Here is a 22,958-nt window from a genome sequence, read left to right on the forward strand (position 1 = left end):
AAAAAACAAGTGACAAAAAGTATAGTTATAAAAAAGGTCATACCGCAGCCAGTCGCCAACACATATTCTCCATTAAAATGGGATGGAAGTAAATAAAACGGTATATAAAAAAGAGACGAGAAAAGAGACCCATGAGAGTTGGGGGCTGGGTGGGTGCAAGTGGCGAGTTGTCGTTAATTTTGACGTTTTTAGGGAGAGGCTGTTGCTCAACAGTGGACGCGGACGTCTTCCGGTTGATGATGGTGAAGATGATAATAATGAGAGGAGGCCTGTGTGCTATGCAGTGAGACGTACACGAGTATTAGGCCGTGATGATAAAGTGCCTGCGACCGAAAGTCGCTGACAGGTGGCGTTAGGCACACGGGTGTCTGCCTAAGTCGCTCGACGGGTTAAAGGAGATTGACCACTTTTTATGGGAGTTGGACCAAGTGCTACCCAGACTAAGGAACAGTACATTGTGCTCCTTAGGCTAACACTAGAGTGTATACTAAAAAGCGGTTTAACATTTAATAAGGTAGAGGCGATTTAGCGACCACTTGCATTAAGTTGGAAACTGAACCTTATTAACTTTAAAATACGTCACAATTTCCATTGTAATCTAGCTTTAAAAATATTCTTTGTCGGGTATGTATTCGATAGCTGCTTTTGATTCTGTGGTAGTATGCTCCAATAAATGGGGCCTTATTAAGGGTAAAGTTCTCTATCCCAGGAGTCATGAAAAACAAAGTTTTGATGGGAACTATTAAATCATTCATTTTCATCACACCTGCTCGTAAGCAGAGTCATAATATACAGGTTAACTTGGTTGCAACCCCCTAAATTAAATCCAAGGACTTTTTGGGTGGCTTCAGGAAAAGTTGTTAAAATGACTTTTTTAGATTTTGATAAAATTTCGTTTTCCTACTCAGAATAAAGAGCACTTTTGATTGTACCTAATAAGATTGTATATATATCTCTTCGAAATATTAATTTGAGCACTCAGTACAAATTTAATTATGTTATTCCTAGAGCTCATAGTAAACTCATTTATAAAAGTGTTTTTTTGCCGCTATGCGTATTTTTAATAAACTACCGGTTGAAATAAAAAAAACTAGGGGGTATAAAGTTCAAGTTTACACTTAAAATTTTTTGCTCATTGAAATTAATAAAAAAAGATTATATAATAAGATTTTATATTGTACGTTCGAAATGGACAAACTGTTGAGACCTTTTTACCTTTTGTAACCACCCTATTATGTACACAGTTATACAATAAAGTTTATTTTTATTTCTATTTCTATTTCTAAGAGAAAAAAGTGTCCCTAGATTTTTTAATCCATTACGTTAACGTTTTCATACACGTTATGGCGGTAGTGTAATGGATAGCACAAAATTATATGAAAGACCTAGGTCACTTTATTTTCTCCTATTACAATCAAAAGTGCTCCCGATTCTGAGTAGGAAAACTAAATTTCATCCAAATAAAAAAAAAGTCATTTCAACAACTATTTCTGAAATCTAAACCGGTGGGTGGAAAAATTGAAAAAATTCAGAATGTTAGTAAATATATCAAAATTTACAAAGAAAACTATAGCGGCTAAGATTGCTAGAGAATTATAAGTAGTTTAAGAGTAAATAGCAGCCTAAGGTATAAAATATACCTAAACTTGGAAGATTTAGTACACAATACGAAATCTTTAGAAAAATATTATTTGATTTTCTCGTAATGGCTACGGAACCCTATCCTGGGCGTGTACGACACGCTCTTGGCCGGTTTTTTAATCTTTGATAGCTTTTGTCACAAAAGAGAGACAAATTCAGGGAAAGTGTTATGAAGTCTGTGGAAAGAGTTCTCGGTGGCAGTGTATACAGCCAGAGATCAATCTATTGGTAAATATTTATTTTATTGATACTCGATATGTTCATTATCTATTCCGGCGGTAGAGCAAGGGCCTTAAATACACACGCGGTTTCACATTAGTATATTGTCATACTTTGAAATACTTACGTAACAGGATAAATATTATAATAGAAGTACAATAGTGAACTTTTGTAATTTTATTATAATATAGGTATCCAATTTTATTTTCCTTAACACCAATGAATAGTATTTAAGCAAGGCACTCGCTATTGTTATTCAGTTTACCTCCAACGTCCAATAAGTGATTTTCGAAATCATGTCTGGGCTCAACATCAAAGTTACAGCTTTTATGCTATTCAGCATTATAGCGGTCCATGGAAAAATCTATCAAGAAGATAGATACCTGAGGGACGCTACTCATGTTGAGAGTTATCATAGATCATATTCAGACAATGATAGATCTGATATCTTTGACGACTCAGACAGCAAGTTACACTTTGATGTTCCCCATCCGGAGATAGAAGACCACAAAGAGGGATTGCCGAATTCACCGGGATCTGTGGAAGATAATAATTGGCGAAATACAGTAAATGGCATTATTGAAGATTTGGATGTAGGGGGAGGGTTACCAAATCAAGAAGATGTACCGAACTTTGTAGACCCTGGTCATTTCAATTTCGATATTTTAAGGGGATTACCTAATGTGTTCCCGGTAGATAATGGGCGCGATCAGGACCAGCTGAGGCCCGATTGGATGCCAAACAATGTAAATAACAATGGCAGACCAAGTTGGTTCCCAGGTGGAAATACTGAAGGAAGAAACAACTATCCGATAAGCAAACCTGGTCGTGGTGAGATGAAAAGGAAGTGCCAGAATATGAAAGGGCTGCCCACACCTGAGTCAGGTTGCTGTGGAGTACAAATGACAAGTAAGTATGTCTTTAATTTCCTGGTTTGACTGATTATAGTAAGTACTTTTACGTTGTAGAATTACTTGCATAATAGAGTTACTTTTGCTAAATTTCTTATAAGTTATGTGGCTTGTTTCGCAGTGTGTCATGTCAAGATTTTTGGGTTCCATGCCTAAAAATAAAAAGAGGATTACTTCATTTTCAACTTGTTTGCTTCTTCTGTTACGACCCTTTTGCCCAAGAACACGACGGCCCAAGTTAAAATTATGATGCAATGCTTCGGGATATAATTTATTGAAACCGTAAAAAATGCAGTGTCTATGCTCATCAAAACAACATAGAATTATGAAATTTGACATGAACAAAAAATATTTATTTCAGGACCCATTGTGTATCCCAACAAGCCATGGTGGCCGCAATACCCTGGAGGCCGATTTACTCGATCAGCTGATAATGAAATTCTTCCCAGCCAAATGATAAGAGGTAAACACAAAATATACTCATGAGCAATAATAAAGAGTCTACTTAGATCACAAATACAAACAAAATGTATGTATCCTTTGTTATTGCTTGTCAGAGCATTTATCAAATAAGATACCTCAATATTATTAAAGATGGTTGAACATAACAAGACACTAGATATCAGAACATAAAATAAAATTTTTATTTAAAATAATGACCGATAACTCACGTTTAAATCGAGTTTAGCTAGCGAGTTTAGACGTGAGTTAGGGTCATTATATTTAATATGAGTGAAAACGGTATTTCATAAAATTTGTTGGTTAAATTGGCATCTTCCGTGGCTTACTGAACTTAACAGGACATCTATAAAGGAAAATTAATTAATAATATTATTATACCCATCTACACAACATATTTATATCTTACCACACATATCAAATTTGGTGTTTTGAAATAAGTAGATCTTGTTTTTGTACAAATAATTTATTAGTTAATGAAGACCGTTTTCCGTATTTTTACAAGCTTTCTTAACCCGCAATGTTTTTTCGTTTCTACATTAGCTTAAGATCACTTTGCTGGTTTAATTTCACCCACTTGTAGTGACCCGAAATTGACTTGCTTATTACTAAGGGCCTACGCCAGCTGACGCGGTGTGCAAGGAGCGGTTGGCCGCCTATTGAAATAGCGGTCAAACTTACAACACCCCTCTTTTTGCTCGGGGGTTAAAAATAGTAAGAGCAGCGCTGACTGCTCGTATCGCGTGCGCAAGATTCTACCTGTATTCGCACCCGAAAGCGTACGCCCGCGCCGTGCGCCCGCGCTAGCTAGCGTAGGCTCTTAGATGTAGTTCGTCTCAGTTAAAGCGAAGTATTAACCAAAACTGTTTTATTGCAGGTGGTAAAGCTACTGACCTCCACCAGTTCCCCTGGATGGTCCTTCTCTCCATAGATACCACGGTTTCCGGTATCGGCACCCCAAAAAGCTGCGGCGGCACCATAATTAGTTCTCGCTATGTTCTCACCGCCGCACACTGCTTGTATGGCACATTTAAAAATCTAAACCAGTAAGTACTTTTTTATTTAGCCCGTAATATGTCCCTTTGCTAGGTATAGGCCTCCCCTTTCCTCCGCCACTTTTCCCTATCCTGAGGGCCAATTGTGTAACGTTTCTGAAACTCGCGATCACAATAAAATGACAGTTTTTGTATGCGAAAACTGTCATTTGATTGTGATCGTAAGTGTCAGAAACGTTACTCAATGGACCCTCTGAGCATGTACCTACCAATCAAGTATATTTTATTTATTTTTAACCCCCGACGCAAAAAGAGGGGAGTTATAAGTTTGATTGCTATGTGTGTCTGTCTGTCTGTGTGTCTGTCTGTGGCACCGTAGCTCTTAAACGGGTGGACCCATTTGAATGCGTTTTTTTATTTGAAATCAGGTTTTCTAGCGATGGTTCTTAGACGTGTTTTATAAAAATCGGTTTAGCCGTTATTGAGATATTGAACTTTGAAGTGACAAAGTTGGGGGTTTTCTAACGTTGGTTAGGTTATTGAAATTCTCTATTAAAGTTCTTGTCACTAAAGCGAGCGCGGTTTGCTCCTGGTTGGTTATTTCTTATTGTATTTTGCCAAAAGTTTTGTGTTGTAAGTACCTACAGTAAATTCGTCAAACATTTCTTCTTAATCATTATGCTAAACATACCCTATTTTGCACCCACACACACATTTCGACACGTATTATACGGATACGTGTTTGCAATAATTAACCTCCGCCACTTTCATGACTTACAAGAAATTACTGGAGTTCGATTCAGTAAACCATAGTTAAACAATTGATAATGAAATTCTATGTTAAAAAACTGCGAGCATAGATAGTTAAAACTGAACTGATTATTATTCGTTTGACGTCGCTAGATATCACTAGAAGTCTGAAATATTCGCATTTGAATTTAATACTAAAAAAATTCTTTCAATTTCAGAATTACAGTTATCTTAGCGGAATATGACAGCGATACTTACCCAAAGGATTGCAATAGGCAAGGATGCATTATGAATAAGAAAATGAAAGTCGAACATGTCACCATGCACCCTGATTTCAAGAAAGAATATCTGCAAAACGATGTAGCTTTGTTGAGATTGAGTTCAAATATCAATTATTCAGGTAAGATTCGGAGATTCTAGTTAGGATGGAGAGGAGATTAGGATGTATAGAAAGTATATAGCCTACCCTACCCAGTATACCAATTCCCGTTTTCTTCCACACTACCTACATTGTATAAGTTTCATTTCTCAATTAAGATTATACTCCCGATAACTTTCTCTACTGTGCATATTAACACAGTCAATTTATTTAAGTTGCTCGATAATTTGTTCCTTTCAAAAATATTTGGGACTCTGCACTGACTGACGAACAGATAACCAACATCTTCCACCGCCGGGGCTAGAGACTTGTAATTTTATGTGCAAGACGGGATGTTTCAAAATTAGCACGTGACAGAGAACGATCGATAAAATAAAAACCGGCCAAGAGCGTGTGGGACACGCCCAAAATAGGGTTCCGTAGCCATTACGAAAAAATTAAGTAAAATTTTTTTGCTAAGGATTTCGTATTAGGCTGCTATTTACTAATAAACTACTAATAATTCTCAAGCACACTTAGCCGTTAAGTATAGTTTTCCTTGTAAGTTTGATATACTTACTACCATTGTGATTTTTTTTCAAATTTTTCCACCCACCGGTTTAGATTTTAGAGGGGGGAGGGACGCCCTATTTTAATGAAAATTTGCACTGTAAAGTTAAATATTTCGCAAAAAAATCACTGAATCGAAAAATCGTCTTAGCAAACCCATAATGGTTTTAAAAGACCTATCCAACTATACCCCACACTATAGGGTTGGATGTGAGAAAAAAAATCACCCCCACTTTACGTCTATGGGAGGTACCCTAAAAAAATTGTTTTAAGAATTTTTAATTGTACTTTTTTGTTGGCATAGTTTACATATATATCCGTGCAAAATTACAGCTTTTTAGCATTGATAGTCCCTGAGCAAAGCCGCGGACGGACAGACAGACAGACAGACAGACATGGCGAAACTATAAGGGTTCCGTTTTTGCCATTTTGGCTCCGGAACCCTAAAAATGGCTAATTTTAACTTTCTTTTATAGATTACATAAGACCCATATGTCTTGCAACCGAGGACGTCGCCGACCAGAGTGAGGAACCTTTAATTATTGCTGGGTGGGGCCTCAACGGCAGAACGGAGTCGAATGTGAAGCGTTGCGCAAATGTGAACTACGTGTCCAACGATACATGCAAAGACGCGTACTCTTACAAAGATGACAGCATGTTTTGCAGCATTGGTGGCAACGGAGAAGACATTTGCCATGGTGATTCAGGTGGTCCGTTAATGGTATATTCTGATGGAAAGTTTTTCTTGTCGGGAATTGTAAGTGGCAAGCGGGGCGACGAGGCATGTGGCTCAACTGTGCCTTCATTGTTCAATAATGTCTTCTATCATCTTAACTGGATCAAAAGACATGTACAGTAAGTCTTGTTTAGTTGAATACCTGCACTAGAATTAGGTACGTCACATGTAAAATTATAAGAAATCAGTGCCCTGTCTTAGATAATGCCAACAATCGTTACCTAAGGTGATAATTTTGTAAAAAATCTATTCCATTTACGGGTTATACGAGTAGTATCGTTCAAGCTTCATGGGACATTCTATCTTAGCCTCTTACCTGGCAATATATGTACGTATGTAAACTCTTTATTGTACAAAATAAGTAAACAAACACAATTTACAAACAAAATCCAAATCTGAACTCCTTCGGGGTCACGGGTACTTTTAAAAAAACCATTACGTTCCTTACGATTATTTACTCGTAAACCTACTCCTTGTAGAGAAAATTTTATGGTCGTGCTGTCGATTGCAAATTGTGACTTAGTATTGATTGCCAAAAATTAGTTTAAGCTTATCTTTCTCTTTCCTTTACTTTCTTTCCTAGCTGTCACATTCTAATGTGAGATAATCATACAAGTTCTGATAAAACCAAATCTATTATTTAGATTTTCTTTTTATTTGATTTCGTTAAAACGGTTCATTTATCATTGCTCCAACCATCATCATCTGTATACCCGCATAATAAATAAATTAGATTTAATTACGGTTTTTTTGTAAGTTTCGCGTTCCTATAGATCATAAGATAAAGTCATTGTGACATATGTATTATATCTTGAATATTTAAGGACAATCTTATTGAATAAATAAATGTGCCATATGAACAAGGATTTTCTTTATACAATCCTGTGACTTGAAGACGTTTTATATGTGAAACACTAATTAACAAAATACTTAGAAACAAACTAAATGTTTTCTAGAAAAGTGTAATAAACCATAGAAATAAATAGTAATTGCATAATAAACAAATAGTGTAATAGTAACATTGAATAATATTATACCTAAATGCATCACTTATCATCAGCATTCCTGTGGTCACCCGCTAGCTTTATCATCAGATCAACTCCATGTTATAATTTTGCATTGTCATTGGATTTATACATGCGTGTAAAATTTCAGCTCAATCGGTTGGTGGATATCTCACTTCAAATTTGAGTTGAAAGATTACACCCGAGCAAACGTTACACTGCGAATAAATATAATGCTTGTAATAAGTTTTTGTTAAACAATCCATTTTTAATACAAGCTATTTTTGGCGAATGTACTTTTTGTTGACTGTAGGTACTTGCATTGTCATCTTAGCTGCATATTTGTACCAAATTTCAAGTCGGTACTATTAACTATTGAGGAGTTCCTGTTGACGATCCTGGCAGCCGTCTCATTTGTCTGGACACTTTTCTGATACAATGACCGAATATTTTGATACAGTTTTTTAGTTATCTGGTAGAAATAAAGGAACTCTTAACAAATAATCGAAAACGACATCCAAATCTACAGCCAATTCGTAAAAAATTTGACCAGATAAATGAGGCGCTCGAATAAACGCCCGGCAGGACCACCAAGATGGCACTACCAGATTATTGTCTTGTCACCAAATTTACATAAGTATGCCAAATTTCAAGTCGATCGGACCACTGGAAGTGGGTCAAATTTAGCTTCCAAGATTTGACACAAACAAACAATAAATAAATAAATAAACAAACAGGGCAAGCTAAAGAAAAGCTTTTAAACATATCGCCGAAATGTAAGCACTTGTGTAAGTATTTCGAATAAAAAACAATTTGAATTCTCATCCTCTTTGGTTCTGGCTGTTTGCTTTTGAAACCATTGCCCGCGCCGTACCGCGCGTGGCTCAAAAAAATGACAGTCAGCGCGGTGAATTTGCGGGAAATTCGGCGGACTTCGTGTACTGTGTAATTAAATAATAATAAGCTCGAGTAGTGTGAATAAAATTTAAACTGTATTATAAACCTTGTAAATAGTGTTAAATACTTAGTATGTTTTTTTTAGTGTAAAAAACAATAGGTAAAGATAGTGATTAATACGGTGTGGATTTGGAGAGCGCTTTATCAAAGTTGGCTTCATTGAGGTTTGTGGTTCATGAATTGCTTTATTAATTAATTTTGCACAAAAAAGAATAAACGACACAATCAGACAGCCATTATAATTATACTATCGAAGCTTTTATAAAACATCATTAAAATCGCAAACTTAAAGGTAAATATTCAAACGACATAGCTAGCCGTTGCTACGCGACTCGGTCGCTTTAGCAACGGCTAATAAAGCCTAGCAACCAAAAAACGTGGAAAAAAACACGTTTCTTGTATGACGACGCCCTTTAATTTGTAACTTTATTTTATTTTTAGTATTTGTTGTTATAGCGGCTACAGTAATACATAATCTGTAAAAATTTCAAGTGTCTCACTTTTACGGCTTAAGAGATAGAGTCCTGTGACAGGCGGACGGACAGTCAGACAGACAGACAGACAAACAAACATTCAGACAGCCGAGTCTCTGTAATAGGGTCATGTTGGCACCCTTTGGGTACGGAACTCTAAAATCGAGTAAATGACTGTGAGAAAAAGTCAATGGATCTTTGTGTCGCGGAGCTCCTATTCCGCGTTCTCGACTCGCTTCGCATTTGGTAACCACTTGACTTAATGAGGGCTATCGCGTATGAAGTCGCCGCTAGGGGCGCTAGTGTAGCGAGAGGTCACCGAAATGTTAAATGTCACTGTTTTTGGGTGAGCTACGCGGATTTATTTATAATTAGAATAACTTTGTGAATATTTTGCAATACTACTATATTGTAATTTGGGCAAATATGCGTTAAGGGGCATTTAATGTCTGTGTTCTGAGACAGTTTTTTCTTTCGGAAACCTTTGTCCTCCCTTTTTTCCGCACAAAATGGGACTATATACGCAACGCTGTGGCATGCTCGACATGTTTATGGTACGGTTTTAAGGTATTAAATATCATTTAAATGTAAATTTTGTTTTCACGCCCGTAATAACAAACTAACCAAAATACTTCAGGCAGGAACTTTGTCTACAGTGGCGCCAACTGGGTGTGATGCTCCTTAAGGTAGCATTCCGTTCTTAGCGACCGCGACGTGCGACCGCGACGCGCGTCCGCGACTGGGTCGCGCGACCTACTGCTTAGTATGAATTTATATGGAGCACTAAATAAATGCCCACCCAGTCGCGCGACCCAGTTTGTTCAGTCATCATCGCTATATACGTCACTGCTGCGTCTCAGAACAAGACTGGGTTCGCAGCGAATTCTACTGCTTAGTATGCAATTTAAATAAATGTAGCACATGAATTTCGAAATGCCCACCCAGTCGCGCGACCCAGTTTGTTCAGTGCTCTATATAAATTCATACTAAGCAGTAGGTCGCGCGACTCAGTCGCGGACGCGCATTGCGGTCGAGGTATACGAGTACAAGAAGATCTACGAGTATAGAAGAAGAATAATTCTAGAAATTTTAAGAATTATATTAAGAGCATGAGAAGTGAAAAAATACCTACACACGAGAAGAGGTTATTATTTATTAATAAAATACGCTACTCGAGTTACATTTTTTATTGTCACTAAAATATTTCAACAAGAATCGGACAAAAATCGAAAAACTATAGAAGAAAAAAAATTGGTATCCCAAAATCAATCAACTTAAATATTCATGTTATCCTGAATCCACTTAGTATACGCAAATACATTAGTGTAAAATCCAGGCTTCGACGATCCACATGACGAGAATGTCTCCTTCCCGCTTATGATGCCAACAAGGTAGAAACTTCCATCTTTCTCCATCATGAGGGGACCGCCGGAGTCACCGCGGCAAGTGTCTTGTCCAGTACGACCGACCGCACAGATTTGTCCAGGGGTCAACATACTGTAGTACTTTTTGCATTGACTCTGTGTTACCAGTTGTACTTGAGCAGCCTGCTTGACAGGCAATGCTCCGTGTTTAGTATTGCCCCATCCGGCAATTTCTAGAGGAGTTCCTTCATTCTTAGAGACGTCGATGTTGAAAGGCGGTAAGCAAATTGGACGAATGTAATCTGTAAAGAAAATTGATTAGTAATTGTCACACTTAGGTAGCTTAGTTGTTGGCCTTTCTAGAAGAAGATCCTGGGCTAAAACTCGGAATGCATCTTGGAGTTTTTGCGGGTAGTTGCGAAATCACATTTGAAAACTACCATTAGCGATAAAGGAATATATTGTAAGAGTGGAATAACTGCGCACACCGGCGAACAAATTCGGTGGTGTCTTAAGTTCTCAATCATACTGGACCCTCGAGGGAACTACGACTGGTTCTCTCCTTTCAAGAGGAAGTTTGTGCGCTGCAGCATATAAGCCAAGATGATAAAGATGGATGCCGCACTATTGCTTTATTTAATTATTAAGGGTCTTACGCGAATAATTCAACTTTTTATTTTTGATTTATTTCAAAAGGTTTAGTTGGCCAGTTCCCATAGATAAGTATAATAAAAAATATACAATACAGACGCAAATACAACCGTCCGCACTCACAGGTTTCATGAATACTTAAAGAGAGACATGAGTGTCTAATAATGACATTTCAGTACGAAAAATATTATACCGGGTGTGGGTAAAGTCGCTGAACTAAATGTTGTTCAGTTTGACGAGGACGATCTATGTTTTAATTTTTTTCTCGTATTACAGGCCACACCCGGTATAAAATGCTTTAGTTTTTTTTTTAATTCTAACTACTACGTCTTCTGTCTGTCCATAATTTTCGTCTCTCTCTGTGTGTTTCATTTATAGTGCTCATTATTTATTTTGTAACATAACTTACCTGTATAAGGAGTTGATTCTCTTAGCCGCATTAAGGCAATGTCGTTGAACAATCCATCTAGTTTATAGCCAAAGTCTTCGTGGACGATAATCTTGTCGGGGTGCATCATCACCGTTTCTATGCAAGTGCCTCCAACACAATCAGAGATGGTGTTAATGTTGTACTCAGCGAAGTAGATGTTAATGCTGTAAATAATATTGCTATTATTAAATTTAGTTCTATGAAAGAAAGTTAACCCTATTTATTGCCGTCTTAAGTAAATGAAAGAAGCCTGATTTGTTATTAAAAATTGATGTAGGTATAAAATGTTATGGTATTCAGTAAGATGCTTATATGGAAAAAAAACTAATATTATATCAGGATTCTGTAAGCAGCTAGCTGCAGCTAGTTCTAATAGACTAATGGACAAGCTTTGTTATATATAAGAAAAAATCTGGGCGAAAAGGTTTTGCTCGTTATCTGCAAAGTTGGAGAAACGTGTACCCCTAAAGATGAGGCCTATAGACTTTTTTTGGGCATATTAAAAGGACGATACCTATTAAAAAAATCTTGCACGAAGCAAAAACAATTATTTTTCAATGTAAGCGAACCAGAACCGATTTAAAAAAAAAACATTTTTTATTGCAAACCATTTTGCATTATTGCAAATCAGCATGCTATAGTAAATGTTAGTTAATATACAATTTGGATACACATAATATATTTTATATTTTTATAGGGTGCTAATTTATAAACTTTTGGCCAAGGCTGTAGTGTAGGGTATCGCTTGTTTCCCCAAATAACCCATGTGTGGCAAATTTTCAGTCCCAAAATTCCCAGTAGTTATCTTTTATTTTCTCAGCCGGGGAGCATCTATTAGGCATTTTCATGTCAAACATTAGAACCTTATTACTGCATTTTGATACTAACTTTTGCTCGTTTTTTACAGTACTGAATGAACTTAATGTTTTTTTTAATACTCACTCATCCAATGACTTGTAGGCCTTGTTAAGACAATCGGCTGCGGTAAGGACAAAGCGTGGGCTGATCAACGAACCTCCACACGTCGACACCGTGTCATCACCATTAGCAATGGTAAAACGCACGAGCCATGGGTACTGACGAAGACCAGCTTGGTTGCCTTCTGTCAATACTTTCAGTTTAGTTTCATGTTTAAAAAAATATATACTACAACTTTGATGTCTAATTACGTGAAATTAAAAACCACTCAGGGTCTGATACAACTGGTATCTTATTAATATCTGCTAAGAGAAGAATATGGAATGTCAGAATGCATTAATCAATTGTAATTGTTTAACTAATCTTTGAAACAACGAACTGTCCATTTAGTAGGAACTAACAATACCTGGAATAAATCCGATACCACCAGTAGAGCTCATTCCGGGTAGATTCGGGTTATAGTCGTCTGTTTTTGTATTAAAAGTATTTTCTTCATCGTTTAGAGACATGATCTCCTGAAAGCAATAATTGTAACTCTTATCTGTCTCTGCTATCTCTTAACGCATAAACTGCTGGATTGATTGTAATGAAATTTGGTTAAAAATAGTTTTGGATCCTAAAAAGATCCTCCTTAGGGTCTCAAACCATGTTTTTAGCAAAGAAATGGCAAAGTTCCCGCGAGATAATGATGAATGAATTTTTCACATACAAAGTCACTGGCAACAGCTAGTTTTAAATAATTTCAAACACACAGAAACTGGCTGCACTTACTTCGGCCTTTCTATCTGAAAATTTCGATATCCACGTTGTGACTCGATCCTTTATGTTATCAAGCACGTTATTGACGACATTATTAATAACGCCACCTATGTCAATACATTTCACACCATCACGATTGCTCTTTTTATTCTCAACATCATTTGTAATGCCACCACCAAGCTCAGAGTCTGCATCATCCAGACTATTTTCGTTATATATATTGTTTTCTACAGCATCTGTAAAGTAAGAATCAAATATTACTAAGACTTTTGAATGAGATAAGTACTTAGGGTTGAGAGTTTTATTGATTACGTCCTTAGAAAATAAGCAGTCACTTCTGGAGACATGCAATTATTTTTGCATAGTTGGAGAAGCTATTTATTTGGTATTGAATATTCAAAGACCTGGATTTTTACCTTCCTTGTCATTCTCTTGTTCAGTGTGTCTTCCGCAACATCCTGATTTAGGATCTGGAAGTAGTCCGCTAAAAGCAGAGCACTTGTCCTTTAGTAAGTTAACTTGATTGCTTTGGAGGGCAATGGATCCCGCAAGGCTCACTTTGAATACTGCACCTAGCACTATGGCTATTAAACAAAAAGTAAACTTGGTCATTTTAAAACAAAATGAGAATTATTTTAAGTTTTACGGACTAACCCTATCCTCAGACAAGTACAGTTATAAGCAAACTGAAACGATGTATTCTAGATTGAAAATATATAGCAAGGATTCTACAGTAGTGGTTTTGTGAATCACATTGTCTTCTTTTAATGAATCAGATATTTACAGGATAGTTCGAAACGTTTTAAACAAAAAAAGTATGTTTAAAAACAGGGTGTGCCTACGTCACAAAAAAGTCAAAAGAAATAATTAGAAAAGTGACTAAAACTAATTGTAACTCTAAAAACGAAATATACATAAAATTTTAAAAGTTATTTCACTTCACTTGCAGGCCGTAAGGTGCCTAGAAAGCTGACAACAATATAACGCCGTACATGCTTGTGTTTTACGCTAAGAAAAAACCGGCCAAGAGCATGTCGGACACGCCCAAAATAGGGTTCCGTAGCCATTTAAAAAAATTAAGTAATATTTCTCTAAGGATTTCGTATTTTATACGGAATCTTCCAAGTTTAGGTATATTTTATACCTTAGGCTGCTATTTAAGAGTAAAACTACTAATAATTCTCAAGCAAACTTAGCCGTTATAGTTTTCCTTGAAAGTTTGTTATACTTAGTACCATTCTGAATTTTCCCAAATTTTTCCACTAAAATTACCACTTTACTTTACTTTACGTCTATGAGATACCCTAAAAAATGTTTTTTATTGTACCATTTTGTCGGCATAGTTTAGTAAAAAAATACAAAAAATACGACATATAAAAATACGCAACATCACAAAAGCAACAGATGGTCTGACACAAGCTCTTACACTAAAATGGAAGTGGGCTGGACATGTAGCGTGTCTCCAAGACCAGCGATGGACAAAATGTGTGACAGCGTGGAAAGGGCCAATAGGCAAAAGAAAGAAAGGGAGACCCCGAAATAGATGGGAGGACGAAATAAAACGCACAGCGGGTCTTAATTGGATGGATACAGTTTACATATATATCCGTGCTAAATTACAGCTTTCTAGTAACTATACTCCCTGAGCAAAGCGTCGGATGGACAGACAGACGGACAGACATGGCGAAACTATAAGGGTTCCATTTTTGCCATTTTGGCTCCGGAACCCTAAAAAACCCTTCCAACTGGTCATACGATTTTTTTTATTTTTAGTGAATTGTAGATACTATGACCAGACCCAGACTATATAGGTACTCTACTCTAACAAAAATGTGTACTTTATTGATTACCCAGTATTCCGAAAAACGGACCTCTAAATTAAAAGGTGGTAAACGTATGATGCTTTTAAATAAGTTTTAGTGAAAATTTCATTTAAAATTTTTTTTCTGACTGCACTTTTTGTCGCCTTTACTTGCATTGCCACAAAACTACATTTGCATATCAAATTTTAAGTCGATGCCATTAATCTTTGAAGAGTTCCATCCTGCGGAGACGATCTTGGCCGGGCCACCACGATGTCACCACCAGATTATTGTTTTATCACGCAATTTACACAAGTATGACAAATTTAACTTGCAAGATCTGACTACAGACAGACAGACAGACAACGGGACAGGTAAAACTAAATAAAAGCTTGTAAAACCAACGATATCCTGCACAATGAGATTGACGAGAAAAAAAAGATCTCCCCCACTTTATGTCGTAGGGGAATTTAATCTAAAAAATACATTTACTAAATAATGTAAATAAAGCATTGACTTGACGAGTTTGACAAAAACTTGACAAAATTTTATTTAACTTCTTTTTTCCGCATGGTTAATAAAAACATGCCCATGCTAAATTACAGCTGTCTGGTAATAAAAGCCTCTAAGCTAAACCACGAATGGGTGGACAAACATACATAGATAAAAGGACGGGCCTAGCGAAAATAAAAGGGCTACCAGTATTTGTTAGAATTAGGTATCTTAAAAACAAAACATTAAATCACATTATAATATTATAAATGCGAAAGTTTGTAAGTCAGTTTATTTGTTTGTGTGTTTGTTTGTTACTTCATCACGTTACAACCGCTTAACCGATTAAGATGAAATTTGATATACAGATAGTTTGAGTCCCGGGGAAGGAGATAGAACAGTTTTTATCCCGGAAAATTGTACAGTTCGCCCGGGATAGCGATAACCGAATTCTACGCAGACAGTCGCGGGTAACAGTTAGCTATGTAATTAATAAGGATGCTAACACTGACTAATCATATATCACTGATTAACTTTTATCGATGAAAATCAATTATAATTAGTATGATCTAAGATACAATTATAGTTCAAGAGGCTTACAAAGGCTTTGCTTAAAGGCGCCGGATAAAAAACAAGCTGTATAACCAACCACTTGGAATGATAAATACAAATATAAATTTACATTTGAACAGTCATTTGTACGTCAAGGAGTGAGTAACTCCATGTATTACTAATTAAGGAATATTAAAAATAAAATAAAAATCAGTCACTTAGCGTCATAATTTTATTAGGTACATCTTTTACAGCTGTAGGTGATTATTAAATAAACCCCTTTACGTTACATTACTCCCATTCGTAGCCCACTGGCTAGAAATATCTAGGCAAATATCTTCTTATTATTCATTAGCCGTGGTGGCCTAGTGGTTTGACTTGTCGCCTCTCAAGCAGAGGGTCGTGGGTTCAAACCCCGGCTCGCACCTCTGAGTTTTTCGAAATTCATGTGCGGAATAACATTTGAAATTTACCACGAGCTTTGCGGTGAAGGAAAACATCGTGAGGAAACCTGCACAAACCTGCGAAGCGATTCAATGGTGCGTGTGAAGTTCCCAATCCGCACTGGGCCCGCGTGGGAACTATGACCCAAGCCCTCTTGTTCTGAGAGGAGGCCTGTGCCCAGCAGTGGGACGTATATAGGCTGGGATGATGATGATGATTCATTAATAAACTATCATTATATATTTTTTAACTTTCTTTTTCTTTAATGGCCGGCCACAGATCAAACAAAGAAATACATTTATTCACAGCACAATAAGACACAACAATATTATTAAGTACGATAGTGTATATAGTAAAAAGACTATGTGTCTTACATCTGCAAAGACACATAAAGCACGGCTAAAAGCACCGGCACTGTCAGCATAATGCTGACAGTGCCGGTTTTAGCACTTCCAGCGCCCTGGGCGAGATTTCCACGGCGCCCCAAAAGTCTCGGAATTTCCCAGAAGGTACAGGCTTCAGGCGCCCCTTTGAGTCCGGCGCCCTGGGCGGTCGCCCCACCGCGCCCTACCCTAACGCCGCTACTGAATGCTGAGACGTTAAAAAAAAGTATAAAATAAAAAACATTAAATTTAAAAAATCAAAAAACCCGACTGCCTTAAAAACTAAAAGGAAGAAAATAAGTCTAAATAAGTCTAGTGGTCTAGAACTTTGTCAAGAAGCTAATTTAAGGTTCAACAGTCGGGACCCATTACCAAGATTTTTTGAGCTGGTTACGATTTGAATGGGTCCCGACTGTTGAACCTTAAATGAGCTTCTTGACAGAGTTCTAGACCATTAGACTTATTTTCTTCCTTTTAGTTTTTAAGGCAGTTGGGTTTTTTGATTTTTTAAATTTAATGTTTTTTTTTATATTTTTTTGATATTTTTGTGAAAATAGTACAATAAAAGTATTACAACCCGTATATGTTTTGAATGGACTAATTATTAGCTTTCATTTGAATCCCATATTATTACTATACAATTTTTTTTTAAATTCCCTTGCCATTTTTTTTTTCGCAGACGCCATAATATATTGAAATATTATATACCCCATGTCACTCCGACAGTTATGACGAATCCAATTATACCTCATATGTTACAATCCGTCCAGCCGTTCAGGCTGCAGCGAGGACCAAAGAAATAGACATACATACCCACATACATACATACATACGCTCGAAAAACATAACCCTTCTTCAGGCAGTCGGGTAAAAACGCCGCTGCGCTGATTTTCAGTACCACTACCATGAGTTTACAGTGACCGTACTTGATAGCGACGGCGTAAATTATTTGTATGGAGAATTGTACAGCGCCTCTACAAATAATTTACGCCGTCGCTATCGAGTACGGCCACTGTAAACTAATGGTAGTGGTACAGCCAGCACCATCGGTGACCCTCTGACCGCTGATCAATCTGATGATCAATGACTCTCCTTGAATTGTAGGTATTCATGGACGGTGGTGATCTTTTTCCCCTCAGATGATAGGCATGCTCGTTTTCCTTCTTCTAATAGTAATAATAAAAAATACAGAATATCTGTAAGAAATATTATATCCCTCTATCCCATCCCACTAATATTATAAATGCGTAAGTTTGTAAGTCTGTTTGTTTGTTTGTTATTTTATCACATCTAAACCGCTGAACCGATTTACACAGATAGTTTGAGTCCCGGGGAAGAACATAGGATAGTTTGTATCCCGGAAAATTGCATAGTTCCCGCGAGATAGCGATAACAGAATTCTACGCGAAGGAATCGCGGGTAGGGACTAGTTTATCATAAAATAACCAAGAAATTAAATTTATGTTTTAACTGACTTTTAAATTTGTACAGAACGCTCGGTATACAAGTGCTACTCGCATTTAGTTATTTTTTCTCTCGACACTTGAGGATCCACTTGTACCAATACAGAAAAGGATATCTGCACGTCTCTGAAAATGACGTCTATTGCAAATTAAAGGCTTAACCACACGGCTGTTTAAATATGCTGACGCACTGTTAACGCAGTAACATGTCTCATGCGTCACGTTTTTAACGCAAATTCGCACCGCTGCCCACAAAACGTGGTCATCGTAAATCAATGCGTAGGTATGTGGGGAGAGACTATAAGTGTTTTGTTAAAAATTTCATTTTTAATACAAGCATTTTTACGGACTGTACTTTTTGTTAACTGTACGTGCATTGTCATCCAAACTATATTTCCGTACCAAATTCCACGTCGATGCCATAAACCGTTGAGGACTTCCGTCCTGCAGAGACGATCCTGCCTGGACTATCATGATGTCACTGCCAAATTATAGCAATGTCACCAGGTTTACATAAGTGTGCCAAATTTCAAGTCAATCCGATTACTGAAAGTGGGTCAAATTCAACTTGCAAGATTTGCAAGTTATATACATAAAATGCTTGTAACAATAGAGAGATATCTCTCCAGGCAGATGGCCTGAAGACCGAATTCCGAACAAACAGCATTGGAATTTGTATTAAAGCGTCCGAGTAGGAAAGCTTCGATAGCGTGAAGCAGGATGTTGGAATTCCCATATTTTCCCACTAAAGGGCAATAGGAACACGACGACGACGAATAAAACACGTATTCAAGCACTTGTTTGGAAATATACGGTGCGTCAGCGTTTTTGAATAGCTTTAAAAACGTGACGCATGAATTGTACGTCAATGCGTTTACGATGCGTTTTTTGAGAGTATTTTGAGCATCAGTGTAATTGATTCTTAAGATTATAACACTGTTCCTTATTTGTTGTATCAGGATTTACCTAGGTACTTGATTTTTTCGTAACGGCTACGGAACCCTATCTTAGGCGTGCCCGACACGCTCTTGACCAGTATTTTTATATAAGAGGGGGAAAAACGAGCATGCGGGTCACCTCATGGAAAGCAATCACCACCACCCAACACGAGGGGTATCACAAGTGCGTTGCTAGCCCTTTGAGAGAATGATAGGCTCGATTTTAAAAGATCCCTAAGTTGTACCGCGTCGGGAATGCTGTCCCAGGAAGCTGGTTCCATATTTTTGTTATGTGTGGGAAAAGGTTTAGATTAAAGCGACGGTGCTAGATTGCCAACCATTAAGGTGGTGAGGATTAAATCAATGACGGCTGCGCGGAGTACGGTAGTGAAACCTATCTGCAGGTAACCAATTCGAACAATTCATCCTGAGCTGTCCCCGTGGTACATGCGGTACAATAATATACAGAGAGTGCCGGTCAGAGAGTTTCCTTTACATCGCGTAATAATTCTGGTGTTTCTCATGACCTTTAGGTTCGTAAAACGACAGCAAAATTAATTGAAGTGCTAGGGATTTTTATATATTAAAAAATTGTAGATTCAATGTGAAGGTATCATTAAGATAATAAAAAAAAATTGCCATCTACGTAAGGTCAACATTTTCCCTTGACAATGAACATCAATCATCAATCAATAGGACTAGGTATTTTTTTTTTTTATTCAACTGGATGGCAAACGAGCAAGTGGGTCTCCTGATGATAAGAGATCACCACCGCCCATAGACACCTGCAACACCAGGGGGATTGCAGATGCGTTGCCAACCTAGAGGCCTAAGATGGGATACCTCAAGTGTCAGTAATTTCACCGGCTGTCTTACTCTCCACGCCAAAACACAACAGTGCAAGCACTGCTGTTTCACGGCAGGATTAGCGAGCAAGATGGTGGTAGCAATCCGGGCGGACCTTGCAGAAGGTCCTACCACCTGCAAACCACACCTGTATTGTAGGAACTAGGCTGTATACCGCTGGCAGGTGGTAAAACTGACCACCTGGCAGGTTAGATTGACTTTGTTATGTATAAGGGTAGGATTTTTACATTGTATGTTTCTAGAATTTAACTTTAAAAACGATTGACAGCGGTATACATTGCGCAGCGGTATACATTGCGCAGATTGCTCCCGACAGCCTGAGCGGCCGGAACTATCTATGTAAATGTATTTATAAGTTCTACCAAGTTCTACAATAAATCTGAATCAGCGGAACAATAACCTTGTTTATTTCATATCAGTTTAAAGTCACGCGCGTAGATCCCCAGTACCTATATAAGCTCTTACCAAGTTACAGTCCCCACAGTATCTACTACCAGTACTTCCTTAGGGATATACCATAATAAATTATGGAAAATACAAAGACCGGAAACAATAGGACAATAATAAGCCCATTAAAAAGATGAGGAAAGACGTAGGCATACAATATACGTATATGTAATGATACATAACAAAAAAGTAAAACTGACTCCAAAGAAATAAAAAAATAACAAAAAATGGAACCGACTACAAACACCTTCAAAATATTTTTCTTCTTTTGACGTCGGTATTACTTTTTTGTTTAAAATGAGATACATATGTGCTCCAAATTGCATAAACACCCCTCAAACGGTTATTTAGATATTAACATCCAAAAATAGTTCCCAAGTTCCCAATCCGCACTGGGCCCGCGTGGGAACTATGGCCCAAGCCCTCTTGTTCTGAGAGGAGGCCTGTGCCCAGCAGTGGGACGTATAAAGGCTGGGATGATGATCCAAAAATAAACATTTTTATCACTCACTCACCCATAGATCAAAATTCTAACCCAGTTTCAGTTGACCTAGAAAGTTCAAATTTGGCATCCAAATAGGTACTTGGGTGAATATAAAGGAAATAAGGAATAAATCAGAAAGTAGTAAATTTTTATCATTTTATTGTAATTATTAAATTAAATTATTTCTGTACAAAAAGTAATGATTTCCCATCAAAACATAAATGTGAAATGAGAGCTAAGTTCAATATTAAGATATTATATGCCTTGATTTTTGATTTTAACGACAAAAGAAGTGAGATCGAAATGGGTGCCAAGTGCGAAGGTAACAAGTTCAATGGTCAGTCCTGAAATAAAATGAAAGAAATACCGAGAAAGAAGTGAGAGATTTTATTGAAACAGGCTTACACACTTTCGCATTTATAATATTAGTGGGCCACTTTTGGAATAGGACAGCCCAAATTTCCCGTGGGTGTCGTAAAAGGCGAGTAACGGACCTGATGTGAGAGTGAGCAGTGAGCAGCTCTATATCGCCAACCACAAACTCCGGACTCCCCCTGCCGTGTGGAAGGCAAGGGAACACCACTCGTTCTATATTCCCAAGAAAGTCGTCATACCGGTTGACACTCTTTCCCAGCCCGGATTATACCGACCTTGTTTTTCGTGTACGCGCGCAAAGAAACTGACATGAGCTTTTATGGGCGTGTACACGAAAAACAGGGTCGGGATTTCCATGTCGGTATTATTCGGGCCGGGAAAGAGTGTCACCCGTCTTAACGGTTCACTACTGAACCTCATACAACGACCACTCTGTCAAGAGTGTAGGTAGCTTCGTAGAAGAAAAAGAAAAATTAGTATAATAAAAACAGGCTTTCAATAAAGGTCTTCAATATTTGTTCATTTCATAAAATGACTGCGCTAATTCTAATATTCTAATACGAAAAAGAACTTTGTTAGTTTAATTTACGCACTTGTTTTTTTTTTGGACTATGTTTATGGTAATTCAGACTGGATTGAAACTATACTTATAGAGGAAACAAAACAAATAAAATATAATAGTCACAATATCATAAAATAACCCAGTGAGTGCACTGTAGTGCCTGGGCCAAGTTACTGCTCAACTAACGTGGAGTGTGGGTTCTTAAAATAGAGATCTATTGTCACCAGTCAGGTAAAGTAAATGACTAGGTCCAGGTAGGTAGGTTGACTCCTGCTGAAGCACCAACTTCACCAGATCGTCTCAACAGATCAAAACTTAAATCGACAGAGTAAATATTGATGGTTATGTTTTTATGGATTCAGTATAACTTTAGTTTCTTTTTTTTGATATTTACATAACATAATATTATCCAATCGAGGATCAAAACCAAGATCGCAAGCTACGTGGCCAGGTTCTCTAGCCACAGTTTTTATCTGGTCATCGTCAGAAATAACAACAAAGTAAAAATGCCGTGACACTTGACCTAATTTTTACACGACTTGTTTTCTTGGTTAGTAAATATGTCTCTTTAGCTGGTTAATAATGACTGACATAATAAGCGAAACTTCCTTATGATGCACACTAATAGCCGTATATAAACCTAGTTTGAAACCAATCGGCACAGTTCGTTTAGAACTCCTCTAGGGGAGGTCAGGACTAGTCTTGGGACTTATACCTTTAATTTCTGTTATAATGTCCAATTAACGACTATTTTGGTAGCCGTCGTGCTATCCGCAGTTTTGGAAGTTGGTCTCTCGAGATCTACCCACAATATGAATTGGGATCGATTCAGTGGCAACCAAATCGGCTTCGCGACTGGCAAGTGCTCTGCTTTGAGTGGGCTGCTTCCCAAACCTGAGTCTGGATGCTGCGGAAAACATGCCGGGGCAAACGAAGACAACGAAGGTAAATATT

General features: G+C 37.4%; 2 protein-coding genes across 2 annotated transcripts; one reads left to right on the forward strand and one right to left on the reverse strand.

The window, feature by feature from the left end:
• Positions 1-2,126: 2,126 nt before the first annotated feature.
• LOC141445652 (CLIP domain-containing serine protease B4-like) lies at positions 2,127-7,492 on the forward strand. The gene is made up of 5 exons (XM_074111504.1): positions 2,127-2,769; positions 3,133-3,234; positions 4,108-4,276; positions 5,194-5,375; positions 6,380-7,492. Exons 1-5 carry the CDS (start codon positions 2,157-2,159, stop codon positions 6,760-6,762), a joined length of 1,449 nt encoding a protein of 482 aa, XP_073967605.1. The 5' UTR covers positions 2,127-2,156; the 3' UTR covers positions 6,763-7,492.
• A 2,777-nt stretch (positions 7,493-10,269) lies between these two features.
• Positions 10,270-13,856, reverse strand: LOC141445655 (serine protease 33-like). The gene is made up of 6 exons (XM_074111509.1): positions 13,612-13,856; positions 13,208-13,431; positions 12,843-12,951; positions 12,461-12,620; positions 11,498-11,682; positions 10,270-10,739 (listed from the first exon to the last, which is right to left on the reverse strand). Exons 1-6 carry the CDS (start codon positions 13,805-13,807, stop codon positions 10,348-10,350), a joined length of 1,266 nt encoding a protein of 421 aa, XP_073967610.1. The 5' UTR covers positions 13,808-13,856; the 3' UTR covers positions 10,270-10,347.
• Between the last annotated feature and the right edge of the window lie 9,102 nt (positions 13,857-22,958).

Source organism: Choristoneura fumiferana, chromosome 2 (assembly GCF_025370935.1).
Source record: "Choristoneura fumiferana chromosome 2, NRCan_CFum_1, whole genome shotgun sequence".
NCBI classification, from domain to species: Eukaryota; Metazoa; Arthropoda; class Insecta; order Lepidoptera; family Tortricidae; genus Choristoneura; species Choristoneura fumiferana.

What these genes read in the sequence shown, in the direction of transcription:
- LOC141445652 (XM_074111504.1), top strand. Translation starts at nt 2,157, where the DNA reads ATGTCTGGGCTCAACATCAAAGTTACAGCTTTTATGCTATTCAGCATT. An exon ending in CTGTGGAGTACAAATGACAA is followed by an intron (nt 2,770 to 3,132) that starts GTAAGTATGTCT and finishes TATTTATTTCAG; the next exon opens with GACCCATTGTGTATCCCAAC. An exon ending in ACATTTAAAAATCTAAACCA is followed by an intron (nt 4,277 to 5,193) that starts GTAAGTACTTTT and finishes TTTCAATTTCAG; the next exon opens with AATTACAGTTATCTTAGCGG.
- LOC141445655 (XM_074111509.1), bottom strand. Translation starts at nt 13,807, where the DNA reads ATGACCAAGTTTACTTTTTGTTTAATAGCCATAGTGCTAGGTGCAGTA. An exon ending in ACAAGAGAATGACAAGGAAG is followed by an intron (nt 13,432 to 13,611) that starts GTAAAAATCCAG and finishes CTTACTTTACAG; the next exon opens with ATGCTGTAGAAAACAATATA. An exon ending in TGGTATCGGATTTATTCCAG is followed by an intron (nt 12,621 to 12,842) that starts GTATTGTTAGTT and finishes AAGTATTGACAG; the next exon opens with AAGGCAACCAAGCTGGTCTT.